The sequence below is a fragment of the Pelodiscus sinensis genome, chromosome 15 (assembly GCF_052426305.1).
Source record: "Pelodiscus sinensis isolate ZL-2025 chromosome 15, ASM5242630v1, whole genome shotgun sequence".
In the NCBI taxonomy this organism is placed as follows: domain Eukaryota; kingdom Metazoa; phylum Chordata; order Testudines; family Trionychidae; genus Pelodiscus; species Pelodiscus sinensis.
The window spans coordinates 10,715,932-10,729,295 of NC_143066.1; the positions used below are offsets into that span (position 1 = coordinate 10,715,932).

Below are 13,364 nucleotides of genomic sequence, written 5' to 3' on the forward strand. Positions count from 1 at the left end.
TAAAACTAATAATCGGAAGTTCTTCTTCACACAGCACATAGTCAACCTGTGGAACTCCTTGCCACAGGAGGCTGTGAAGGCTAGAACTATAACAGAGTTTAAAGAGAAGTTAATGGAGGTTGGGTCCATGGAGTGCTATTAGCCAGGGGGTAGGAACGGTGTCCCTGGCCTCTGTTTGTGGAAGGCTGGAGATGGATGGCACGAGAGAAAGCGCTCTGTCATTGTCTTCGGTCCAACCCCTCTCGGGTACCTGATGTTGGCCGCTGTCAGCAGACAGGATACTGGGCTAGATGGACCTTTGGTCTGACCCAGTACGGCCATTCTTATGTTCTTATGTTCTAAGTTCAGGGTCGGGGGTCTCACTGGACCAACTTGATTTTCATGCAAACCTACTCCTGGGTTTGCATGTGGCCTTTGTTGGCCAGGCAGGCAGCTATCCTGCCCTAGACGGCCACTTTCCTGTGCCTAGTGCAGAGATTGTGGACGTTGGAGGACTCCCCGCCCCCCCCCCCAAATCTGGATGAAGTCCATGATCTCCGCACTAGATCAGGCGGGCGCCCACCTCTTGTAGCCCCGGGCAGGCTCCTGGGAGCCGTCAGCCTGGTCCTGGGAAGAGGTGGAGGGCTGGATGACAGCGGGTGGCTGGCTCATGCCGTGCCAGGTGCAGGGTCTGCTGGCTGGGTGCTGGCAGGCTTGCACCTGGCACGGGGACCGTAGCCAGACCGTGGCCCCGGCTCCGGGGCGAGAAGGGGGGCAGAAGAGTTTCCCTGGCTTGTCCCAGAGTGACCACCAGGGCAAGCTGGGAAGGGCTAGCCTCCAACTAGTTCGAATTAAGTGGCTACACAGCCCTTAATTCAAACTACTTAATTAGAACTAGGTGTTAGTCCTCGTAGAATGAGGTTTACCTAGTTCGAATTAAGTGCTCCGCTAGTTTGTATTAAGTTCGAACTAGCGGTTTGTATGTGTAGCGCCTATGAAAGTTAATTCGAACTAACGGCTGTTAGTTTGAATTAACTTTGTAGTGTAGACATACCCATACTTCCTAAGATCAAGTCTTGGCCTTGACCACATTTGTCAAAAATGGCTTTCAACAAAATCTAGATACAGGAGCCATCTTCCCAAATTTGACTCCCACTTATAATGCAGTTTGGAATAGAGGCCATCTGTGTAAATGCTCTTGAGTTGTGCTACATTGGTGAGTAGGGCTTTTCCTCTGAAACAGGCACCTCCGTGGTGATCCTGGTAGTTTCTCCAAGTGTCAAGTTGATAGTTTTCCTCAAGATTCAATTCTTCCATCAATACTGTTCAGTGTGCACAAACAACTTCCCAACAATACTCGCATGTAAGTTTGTCTATGCTGACATCTGCTGCAGCTATCAAGTTTAGGCCTTCTCAGAAATTGACAAGGTCCTGAACAATGATATGGAGCTCGTGACAGATTGCTATAGTTAATGGCACCTACAGCAGAGCTATTGTAAGATGGTCTCTAGTATATTTAATCTGAATAATGAGGGTGCAAACTGTGAGTTAAATACCTGCAGCACTTTACCTCAGCATGACATTGGATAGATCATTGATGTATCACAACTACTTGAAAAAGACAGCAGCCAAAGTTAGCACTTAGAACATCTTGATCTGGTTCAACCTGGAGGGCAAGTATCTAAAGGTTTAGAACATGAGCACTTGCACTCCATAATTCAATGGCTCATATCACACGAGGTTGGCCGATGTACAGCTTAACAAAGCTGTGCACATAGTTACTGGGACTTAATGTGCAACTTTGTTGACATGGCTGCCATTGCTTAGTAGCACAGCACAACCTCATATTCACCATGTGAGGGCCTCCATCTTGCTCCTAGCCAATATCCATGGGAACAACTTGCTTCTGTACTCAGAGCTCTTCAACCATCTTGCCAGTTTGCCTGTCTTCTGGACACCCTTTATGATCACTTATGCTGCCACAGGACAAGATGATGGAATCCACTTGCCATAACAAGTAGACCGTGACAACAGTCATTAATCACTCTCTTGTCCCCAACCCAAATGTCTGCACATCAGATTCTGATCTTTCAAGGCACCTTCAGTCACCCGAGGATGGGTTTTTAATGAGAAAGGGCAGTTGTGCAGCCTGTTTCTTCAAATGGGGTTTCTCTAGTGGCCTGTGATATAGATGTGGTCATCTTCGGACTATGTCACATATCTTTGATGAAGGCTCACTGACTTAATTTGGCAGCAGGCTACTGGCTCTTCATTTGGCTGCTGCTGATTCAAAGGGCTGGATGCACTGTGCTTATGTTGAGAGCGATTCAGTTGATCACTCTGTGCCTCAGTTCCTCATTATAAAGTAAAAATAGCACTTCTTCCTCTCTCCAGCCCCTTATCTTTCATGCCCATTTAGGCTACAGCGCTGTAAGTGAATGCATACATTTGAGGTCAATTGGTCTCCTTTTAGGTGCAAGTGCAGACTTTCAATTTCTTGCCTCTTTTTGCCTATATTCTGAGGGTATTATGATACTTTAAAAAAAGAAAAAAATATGCAAAATATGCCTATGTCTTTCTGTCTGGTTATTTTCTGGAATATTTTGTTTCGTACACAAGTAGAGAAAATACATGAACTTGGAGATTTTATTTACATTTAGCTTATGAGTTGAAGGCAGTTAAAAATGTTGAAAGTAACCTTGTTACTTGCAAACTTCAATGAAATTGTCTTTAGTTCGTTTGTACATTCTATTCTTATTCTAATCTATTCAGGTTCTTTTACCTCCCTCCTAGTCATGCTTGGCACTGTTAGCTTGTTTTTCCAACCCTACAAAAGTTTAAATTCCATGCACGGTGTATGTTCAGGCCCTTCCTTTAGGGCACAGTTTAGACTTAAAAAAACAAGTCAACAACAAGCCCTCACCAAGTAATACCGAAACAACCTATGCCCTGACCAGATTTGTTTGTAGGGACCCAGAGGCCTATCCTTGCATCTCTTACTACTCACAAACTCTTAAAGGGGTTTTCAGCAAACAGGGCTTCCTGATCCCTAGCCATCTGACCTTTAAAGCAGTAGATTGCCCTATTTTAGCCTGTTTAACACATTAATTCAACAGTGTGATGTCTTCTTTTCTTGCACTTAAATCTATTGTCCATCCCAGTTAAAATGTAAAGTAATGAAATACAGTCAGCAGGCACCTAAGTCATGAGAAATGAATTTGGCATTGCTAGCTAGAAGTGAGAAATAGAGTTAAATGGCAACAGTAGAAGGCAACTGAAAAACCAGCAAAGGAAATGTATAGAAAACACGTGATAGAAAAGGAAGAGTGAAAGGAAAGAAGGAAGTCAAAGATCTTTCTGTTTTCATCTTTCCTTTTTTTTCTGCTTTATTGGTTTTTTTCTTCCATTTTCTAATTCTGTGTTCCTATGTGACTCTATATGTATAAAATAATTAAGCCTCTAACTTACATTCATAAATACTCTTACTTGTGCATATACATGTGCTACAAAGTGATTAATTAGGTTCTCTATGTTGTCATCAAAGAATCTAGCACGGAGATTTCTCCAAAGTGTTATTTCACTAAAGATGATTAATTTTAATTATCTGATGACTGATAGGATTCAATTAATAGTTCAATGTGTTTTAATAATTTTTTAAAAATTCCTAATTAGGTTTTTTTGAACTGAAGTATACTGCAACTGTGATTGGACTTAATCCAAGTGATAGAATCATAGAAGATTAGGGTTGGAAGAGACTTCAGGAGGTCATCTAGTCCAATCCTTTGCTGAAACAGGACTAATTCCAACTAAATGATTCTAGCCAGAGCTTTATCAAGACTGGCCTTGAAAACCATTAAGGAAACTAGTTCCTTAGGCAATTCAGTCCAGTGTGTCACCAAGCTCCTAGAGAAGTAATTTTTCCTAATATTCAATCTAACTTCCCACACTGCAACTTCAGACCATTGCTGCTTGTTCTCTCATTTGCCAGCACTGAGAATAGCCTGACTCCATCATCTTTGGAACCCTTCCCCCTTCAGGTAGTTGAATGCTGCGATCAAATCCCCCCTGCCCAATTCTTTTCTTCTGCAGCTTAAATAAACCCAGTTTCCTCAGCCTTTCTTTGTAACTCATGTGTCCCATCTCCCTATTTATTTTTGTGGCACTCCACTGGACTCTCTCCTGTGTCCTCATCCTTTCTGCCGTGGCGTTAGAGGACAAAGTACTCCTGATATGGCCTCCCCAGTGTGGAATGATCACTTATGTCAGTCTGCTGACTGTGGGTCACAAGTCAACGGATTGTCCTACTCCATTCAGTGATGATAACTGTTTGGCTACATGTGTGTTCTTTCCATCTTTTGTGCTGGCACTGCATAGATAACCAGCACAGCAGACTCCGAGAGATTCTCCCAAGAACCACAGAATCAGATAAGATATGAAGGCTCCAAGCCAGGCCAGACAAAGCATTCCTATTAACCACTTGTTATTCTGCTTTTACTCCTGATGCTTCAGACAAAATTCATCACTTTCGTCAAAGCATTTTATCATGTGCCAGGCTTTAGTGTCCTTGTACTGTCTTGGTGGAATGTATTTACGTGTTCCATGTGTTTTAGCAGTTCAAGTAGAAATAGTGATGAGCTCATGTCCCAGACACTGACTTGCAGGCAAACATCTGTTTTTGACAGGGCCTGCTTGTTACTTATAGTTTAACTCTTATTTACTTTGGTTCAGGCTTTGGGCTTTACATCAGGCCCGTGCTTCAGGCTTTCTTTCTGTCTTTCTTTCACAATGCTCCTACTAATGCAGACCAATATGCCATTCGTCTTCTTGGAAACAAGGGCACACTAGTGACTCATAACCAGCTTCTCATCTCCCGTAATCCCCAGGTCCTTTTCTGTTCAAATGCTGCTTAGCCAGTGGGTCCCCAGCCTGTAGCAGTACAAGGGCATCCTAAGTGCTTGACTGTGTTCTAGTCCTTGTTGAACCTCATAAGATTTCTTTGACCCAAACCTCCAATCTGTCTAGGTCACTCTGGACCCAATCCCTACCCTCCAGCATATCTACCTCTCTTCCCAGTTTAGTGTCATCTGCAAATTTACTGAGGGTGCCAATCATCCCATCATCTAGATAATTAATGAAAATGTTAAACAAAACTGGCCCCAGATCTGATGCCTGGTGTATTCCACTTGATACTGGCTGCCAACTAGACATCAAACCATTGATCAGTACTCAATGAGCCCAATGATCTATCCAGCTTTTGGTTCCAGTTATAGCCTATTTATCCAAGCCATACTTCTTTAACTTGCTGGCAAACACTATGAGAGATTGCATCATAAACTTTGCTACAGTCAAGATATATTATCTCCTCCACTTTCCTCATAATCACAAAGATAGTTATCTCATCATAGAAGGCAATCTGGGTGCTCTGGCATGACTTGTCTTTGTTGAATCCATGTTGCCTGTTGCTGGTCTCCTTCTTCCTTAATGGTTTCCCTGAGGATCTGCTCCATGATTTTTTCAGGGACTGAGGTAAGGCTGCCTGTTCTGGGTTTTCCTGCTTCCCTTTTTAAAAAAAGGATATTACCTTTGCCTTTTTCCAGTTGACTGGGATCTCCCACAACCAATGGCTCTACAGTCAAATCAGCCAATTTTCTCAGCACCCTCAAATGGATTATATCCAGCCATATGGACTTGTACATGTTCAACTTTTCTAATTAGTCCTTAACATTCTCTTTCAATACTAAGTGTTACTCACCTCCTTCCCATACTGTGCTGCCCAGTGTACCAATCTGGTAGCTGACCTTGTCTACGGAGATGGAGGCAAAAAAGAATTGAGTACTTCAGTTTTTTCGGCAACACTAGATTGACTTCCTCATTCAGTAAGGGTCCCACACTGACCTTTTTGTTATCCTTTACATACCTTCTTAGCTGCAACTCCAGTTGTGCATTGGCCTTCTTGTTGAAACCTCTGCATGCTCAAGCAGTATTTTAATATTCCTTCTTACTCATTTGTCCAGTTTTCTATTTCTTCTAAGTTTCCTTTTTGTGTTTAAGCTCATCGAAGATTTCTCTGTTAAGCCAAACAGGCCTGCTTCCATATTAGTTATTCTTTCTTCACATTGGGTGCGTTTGTTCCTGCGCCCTCAATAAGGCTTCTTTAAACTACAGCCAGCTCTCCTGAACTCCTTCCCCCCCCCATATTAGCCTCCCATTGGGATTGTACCCATCAGTTCTGTGAGGAACTCTGAACTACATGTTCTTGTTCCTATGTGAAATTCTTCAAAAGTTAATTTCTGAGTTTCAACTTTATCTTGGGCATTCTTGAAACTTTTTACATTGCCTGTAATAGCAGTTCTGTTCCTTTGACCTTTCAAGGCTGACTGTTCCTCTAGATGAATTTACCTTCTAAAGCCCATTAACTGCTCATGAAATAGCCAATATGGGGTGATGTGTTTCCTCCCTTTTGGAATTGAATCAGGCCTTCTGATGGCAGGGAAGAAGGGAACAGGCCAACTGCCCTGGGGCCTGGTGATTCAAAAGGACTCCAGCAGTAGAGACTGGCATGCCAGGCCCTTTAAATCACTGTCAGAGCCGTGCATGGTACTGTCCAGGCAGTGCTGAGGGACTGATGGGAGGAGGCTAGTCCCAGCCCCGGCCCTTCTGTCTGAGGCCCTCCCCTTTTGGGAATGTGGAGCTGGCCACCTGAGTTGAATGAAAGTCCTTACTGACCTCTGCATGAAAGTCCAAATCTACTCTTAGATGATAGTTTAAAATGTGCTGTTACTCTTAAGCTATTTTTTGGCCACGATGCTTCAATTTCTATTGGAAAAGACTGAGGAAGGCTAAAGGGGTTTCCACAGTTTTATAATTCAGAGCTAAATATTTATTCTTTATCCATTTAAAATATTGAAAAGGGTAACATAATTGTTTATATTCTTTTTTCCAGGATTTATGCAAGTCCTGTGTGGTTGAAATAGATGTAACACTGGACTAGGGGAATGAACAGATATTTTACATCTCTAACTTTGTATTTACTTTTACATTGTTTGAATGATTAATTATTTTTTTCCTCTTCAGTTGTGTTTTTTTGCTGGAGACATAGACCCGCCACTATTTTTATATCTAAAACTAGTGCAATACTTAGAACATCTTTTACTTTATTTTGCTTTAATTCTTTTAGCAGACAGATGATGCAGCACAGACTGACGGCCAGCAACAGACACAATCCTCTGAAAATACAGAAAACAAATCACAGCCGAAACGGCTGCATGTCTCAAATATACCCTTCAGATTTCGAGATCCGGATCTGAGACAAATGTTTGGAGTGAGTACTCTAGTTTTGTTCGAATGCTTATTATTGTCATATTTTAGAAGGGATGTTATCTTTACATTACAGAGGAACTGGTAGCAGTACCTAAAATTAAGATTACTTAATGCTTTCTGTTGTAAGACCATTTTCCCATTACTTATAACTGATTTATTTGCTTATATATATATATGTGTGCTACAGAGCTATAACCTAATGGCAGATCTCCAGAATATTGTTTTTTTGTACTCAACAAAAACAAGTAATTAGTAATGGCTTAAGTTATTACACATTTACATACTCCCTGCCCTATGAAATCTTCTGTTCACCTTGAATCCACATCTGTGGTTGTGGATCTTTAAAAGCATCACAGTAAAAACAGGCATTACTTGGCTTGGCTTAACTGTATTTAACCTTCCTTCTCAAGGCCAGATGATATTCCAGTACTAGATTTCGGGGGGAGGGGAGGGTGGGAGTGGGTTGCACCTATTTATATTATCTTAATAAACATAAATAACACACAGAAACCCTTATGTTGGAACAGCATACAGTATTCAATTTTTAACCCTGCAGTAACTGTATGTAAGTATGAATATATAATTGTGCTACATGGGGTCTCAGGGGAACCAGCCAGTCCCCAAAGCTGATGGTTATTCCAGTATTTATAGTCAATAAGCCAGCACAAAACAGCTTCTGCATTATATTAGTGGTCAATAAAAAGTCCACATCACTAAGTTCTCTTGAAATACCCAGCCTCAAGCCACCACTCAGACACCCGGCCTAGTCAAATAAAGTTCTACACACTCTTGTAGCCAATTCTTCTTAAAATGTATTAAAAGAAAAAATGGAGCATTGGTTGGACCTCCCTCCTCCCTGGTCCGGCACCCTTGGAACTCAAACCAGGGAATTTGCAAGATGAGGGAAGGTCCTGTGCTACAGCCCCCCCTCCCCCCCCGCCCCAGCTCTCTGATCTTCAGCACTGCCAACTCCAGGCCCCACTACTCCCAGCCCAGGCCAGGCCAGGCTGTCTGCTGAGTTGCTGTCCCTACCTGCCGCCATGCCTGCAGGCTTTGGCCCCACACAGCTGCACACTCCAGCTCCGGTCCCACGCTGTCATTGGTCTGACTCTGGCCCTGCTGCCGCAGGCTGCCAGGGACTGCTGCCAGCTCCAGCCCTGGTCCCACTACTGTAGACTGCCTGGGACCTGGTTCTGGTTCTGGTTCCTGTGCCATAGGCTGCCAGGGACTGTTCCAGCCCCAGTTCCATTGCCATTGGCTGCCGGGGACTGCTGAGGGCTTGGAGTTTGGCCCCAGCCCCATGGAAGTCTGCAGGCTATGGCTCTGACCCTGGCCCTGGCCCCACACTTGCCACGGGTTGTCACCAACCCTGGCCCCAGTCCCGCTGCCATGGGCTGCCACATGCTGCCAAGAGCTTGGGTTCCTGCCCTATGACAGCCTGCAGCTGCTGATCTTGCTTCCGCAGGTTTCCCAGGGCTCTGACCCCGGCCCAGTGCTGCCATGGGCTGTCTCTGGCCTGGTCCTGCATTGCCAGGGGCTGCCCTGGACAGGTCCCAGTGCTGCAGGCTTCCGTGGATTGCTGTCCACTCCAGCCCCATTGCTGCTGTGGGCTGCCATGGGCTTCAGCCTGCTCTGCTCCTGAATTGCCCTCCTGTGCTATATTACCGGGGCTCTCTGATCCAGAAACATCCATGGATGTTGCCAGGCCAGTAAATGCCAGTTTTGGGGTGCAGCCTTTATATATATATAGACATGCGTTCAGTTCTTGAGGTTCACTTTCATAATACAGATGATCTTGTAGTTGCAAAACGTACTTTTAGAATTTAGTCCATGGTTATAGTCCAAAATCCGTATCTGGGATGACTTCAGCCAACGACTAGGACATCAGTCCTTGGGGCTCAGGTTTCTCCTGTATAAAATCTCAATTAGATCTGAGACTCTAAGTCACTGTTCATTAAAGGGGTTCCAGGATATCCTGGAATATCATTTCTTATGGCTTGCAGCTTCCCCTGGAGCATCCAAACAGGATCAGGGCCCGAGAGCCTTTATACATTTGCAGCAGGACACTTTTGACCTTGGAGAAAACATTAGTCATTTGATGTAACCTTCTGTTTCCCAGACATCATGGTAATTAACATGAGGTAATTTATCCATTAAGCTGTTTACCACACACTCTAAAGAAACATGTAAACATCTTCTTCAATCAAGTTTCATCATAAAAGTTACTATTCCCTTCTGATCTTGAATCAGAGCTGTAGTAACAGACAAAAATTGTTCACATCACAAGAGCTCAGCAAACACCTACCATTCTAATGCTCTAACAATGCAAGTTTACATTTCAAATGTCTCCTCCAACATAAAGTAACAGCCCATTTCTCATTTACACGTCCTCCCAACAAATCTTGAAAGGTCTATCCTGTGTCCCTTTTCTTACCATATGCCACATTTTAATCAAGGCACAAAGTATCAAGTTATTCAAGGCACAAGTACTCAAGACTAATAATCATTATAATATATAATGAATTTATCTTCTAATTGCTTGTTGTTGTTGTTTGGATTAGAAGAAATATCCACTTAAATATATACAAGGAGTTGAAACCTGTCATGATAATGGGGAAAGAGATATTTTCTTATAAACATATCTAAATTGCCCTAGCAACTCTCCCTCCTCTTCTCCACCAAATACAAATATATTTCAGAACTCAAAATGCTAAAGCATCTGAGGATCTGTGAGAACTAACCTGAATAAATATATGTTAATCAGTTAAAATTAAATTGAAAGAAAATGACTCTGGAAAAAAAAAGTGGATTCTATTTCTAAATGCATAAAATACAGGGCTGTTTTGTGGGTGTTAAAATTCTCCTGTCAACAAACTAAATTTAATTTGTTTTTTTGCTACCAAGTTTTTAGGCTGCAGAAAACTCAAATACATCTTACTTTCAAATTGGAAGCTGGCAGGAATTCCCCAGGTTCAGTATGACTTGATGACAGAAACACAATTGAAGCTATAAGCCTCCCACTCATAAGCTGAGACATACAGATTCCTAACCTCCCCCCCCAGCAAAATCAGTTTTTCATTGTTAAACCAACTTGGGCAATGTAGAGAAATCTGAGCTTCCTAAACTGTTGGGAAATTCAAATTTCCATAATTGGGAATTCTACAGAAATTTCTGAAATGAAGCCTGATATTGAAACCTTTTTTTTTTTTTTTTGCATCTTGGTTCTGTTATAAAAATGATTTAAGAACGTAAGGGGCATGAGCAGAGGAGAGCAGGCTTGTTTACTAGTTGTCTTTTTCTAAACTCCCCTAGCTTTATGTATACACCAATCATAGTTTAATCATTAGAGAATCGTCTGTTTATAACCTCATAATACCAGTTGTCACATTAAGGCAACGGATAACAGGTGTGTGCTGCTTTTCCTAAAAAGTCAGGGTTTTTTGTCATGGAGTAAAGTTTAATTTCTGGAGAATCTCATACAGTCACTAGGTTATTCTTCCTCTGACTGGATTATTTTGTCTTTCCATTGTAGTATATTGTTTATGTCACTTACATTGCCTCACCAGAGTTACACTGCTTCACTGACATGATAGTGACACATGAAATAGCAGAACATGACACACTGAGTGATGTATTGGAAAGTGTCATATTATAAAATGCTCTGACTTATCCATACTAAATACTGCCCAGGGTTAGCATTTATTCCCTTGACCAATAGTGAAACCTTTTTTTTCTGTGGGACAGGACCAGTGCATTTTTTTGCATGTTTGAACAGGACCCACAGCTATGATAAAACCAATAATAATAGTAATTATTATAGGATGTGTAGAGTTTATTCCCAAGCACAAGTAACTTTTCTCCTCGGTAAAGTTTCAGTTAGGTAGGACAAGGGAAAACAAAACACCGCAGTGGTAGAAATGTCTTTTTATCTTCTTTGGGGAAAGCTATGATGTGTTATTTTAGAAGATAAGGGGGAAATCCTGGCTTTACGCATCCCTGTTTTATTTTTAATAAAGCAAGGATTTTACTCTGTGTCTTTACTCACAGCCAGAAGTAGCTGTAGCAAATATCTCCTTGTTCCTCTTCATTCCATTGGGAGCAACTGAAGCAAAGCCAACAGGCTAATGCTCCTTTGAGAATGAGGGGGAGATGATAAGCACATTTTCCTTTCTGCTCCCTCCCTTCTGTTCTATCCTTTTCCCCTGACAGGAGCCCCCTCCTGTGGCTGGGAGCAGCAGGGCAAGGCCCCAGCCCTGGTGAGCCCAACCCAGCACCCACAGCTCCTGGGCAGTGTGTCCACACCACACCACATCCAGGTGCCAGCCTCAGTGCTTGGGTGGCTTGCCAGTGCAGTCACCATGTGCAGGAGAAGCCCTAGGGATCCGGTAGCCAGGCAGTGTAGTGCCTGTGCTTTCAGCCCTGAATTTCTCCTTCCCAGCCCCGAGTTCTTCCCAACCCCCTCGCCTGAGCACCCATGCCCTATAGCCTCCTGCCCTGAGCCCCTCACACTCTCTCCAGTCGCCTGTCCTGAGTTCTCTCTCTCTCTCTCTCTCTCTCTCTCTCTCTCTCTCTCTCTCTCTCTCTCACACACACACACACACACACACACACACACACACACACACACACACACACACACACACACACACACACACACACACACACACACATCCTTGCCCTGAGCCCCCATTCTGCTTCCCACACTTAAACTAATAATAGATACTGTTGTACCACAGCCCTCCCACCCCCATGTCCTTAGCCCCCCATCGAGGGGGGTTGCAGTACCTGTAAGAAATTCAAGTTACTTTGAGAAACAAAATGGATGAAGTAACACCAGTTATCGGACCAACCTCTTTTTCTGAGAGAGACTAGCTTTTGTGCTTCTTCAGAGCACCTGAACAAGAGCTTTGTGTGGCTCAAAAACATGTCTCTCTCACCAACAGAAGATGGTCCAATAAAAGATATTACCTCTCCTACCTTTTCTCTTTAATGTTACTGTAATTGAGTTTAACTATAACGCGGTTCACTGTCAGCAGGTGCTGATATATTTTAATTGCTCTTATTGATTATGCAGCATTGTAGTGGTACAGTTTTAGCTGTGTATCAGATTAATCACAACATGTATTTGTTTCAGCTACTCTCCAATTTGCCATTTTTTATTGTATAATTGACCATACTGAATCTTCTATATATTATGACATATCTTTGCTACATCTCTGTAAAGATGTTTTCAAATTTTCTTATGTTCATATGACTTTTCTATTTCTTTTCAGCAATTTGGTAAAATCTTAGATGTTGAAATTATTTTTAATGAGCGAGGCTCAAAGGTAAGCAGTTTAATTCACCAGAAGAATCAGTTAATTGATTTTTAGTATTTGATAAGATTAAGAGAAAACAACTGCACTGGTGTAATAAATGTATCTTAAAAATCCATTTGAATGAAAGCACTCTTTGTTGCCTTTTGTCAATTTTCCAAAGAGCATGAAATTCAATGGACTCATATAAAATCCTTTAAAAAGAAAAATTCTAAGTATTATAAACTGTTGACAGTTCAATGAGAAATTTGCTTGCTGCTTTTAAATATAATAATATATTGTTTGGGCTGATTCTTTATTTTCAGTGATAATTACCTTGCTCATTTTCCAAAATGAGTCATGTTTGCAGAAAAATAAGCAGATCATTTGCTAGAATAGGTATTTTCTGCTATTGAAATGAAAGTTGCTAATATAATCTAATATCCTCTTGAGTAATTACTCAATAAAATATGTCATTTTTCCAGATTATTGAAGTGCAGATGTTTTCCTGGTTAGTTAAATACTTCAATGCACCAACCCTTTGAATACAATCTATTTTAGCATTTCTACTCATAAAGACATTGTACTCTATTGTACATTTATTTTAGTTGTCCTGAAAGTTACTTTGCTTTAAATTTATAGCCTGATTTATTAGGTATTTAAAAAATAAAAAAGTAAAATGTTATGCTTAGGTAGTTTACATGAAGTGGTGCAAAACAGCAGTCATTTTCCCAGTAAATCTTACCTGTATCAGTTGCACTATAATTTTCT

General features: G+C 41.9%; 1 protein-coding gene across 36 annotated transcripts in view; it reads left to right on the forward strand.

The window, feature by feature from the left end:
* RBFOX1 (RNA binding fox-1 homolog 1) overlaps window positions 1-13,364 on the forward strand; it is a 1,623,526-nt gene that overhangs the window by 1,465,622 nt on the left and 144,540 nt on the right. For all 36 annotated transcript variants that reach the window (XR_016350706.1, XR_016350707.1, XM_089782268.1 and 33 more), the window contains 2 exons: window positions 7,157-7,300; window positions 12,573-12,626. Coding sequence is in view for 34 of the 36 variants with exons in the window: in XM_089782268.1 (XP_089638394.1) it covers window positions 7,157-7,300; window positions 12,573-12,626 (198 nt within the window). In the remaining 2 variants the exon portion in view is untranslated. The remainder of the gene's footprint in view (window positions 1-7,156; window positions 7,301-12,572; window positions 12,627-13,364) is intronic.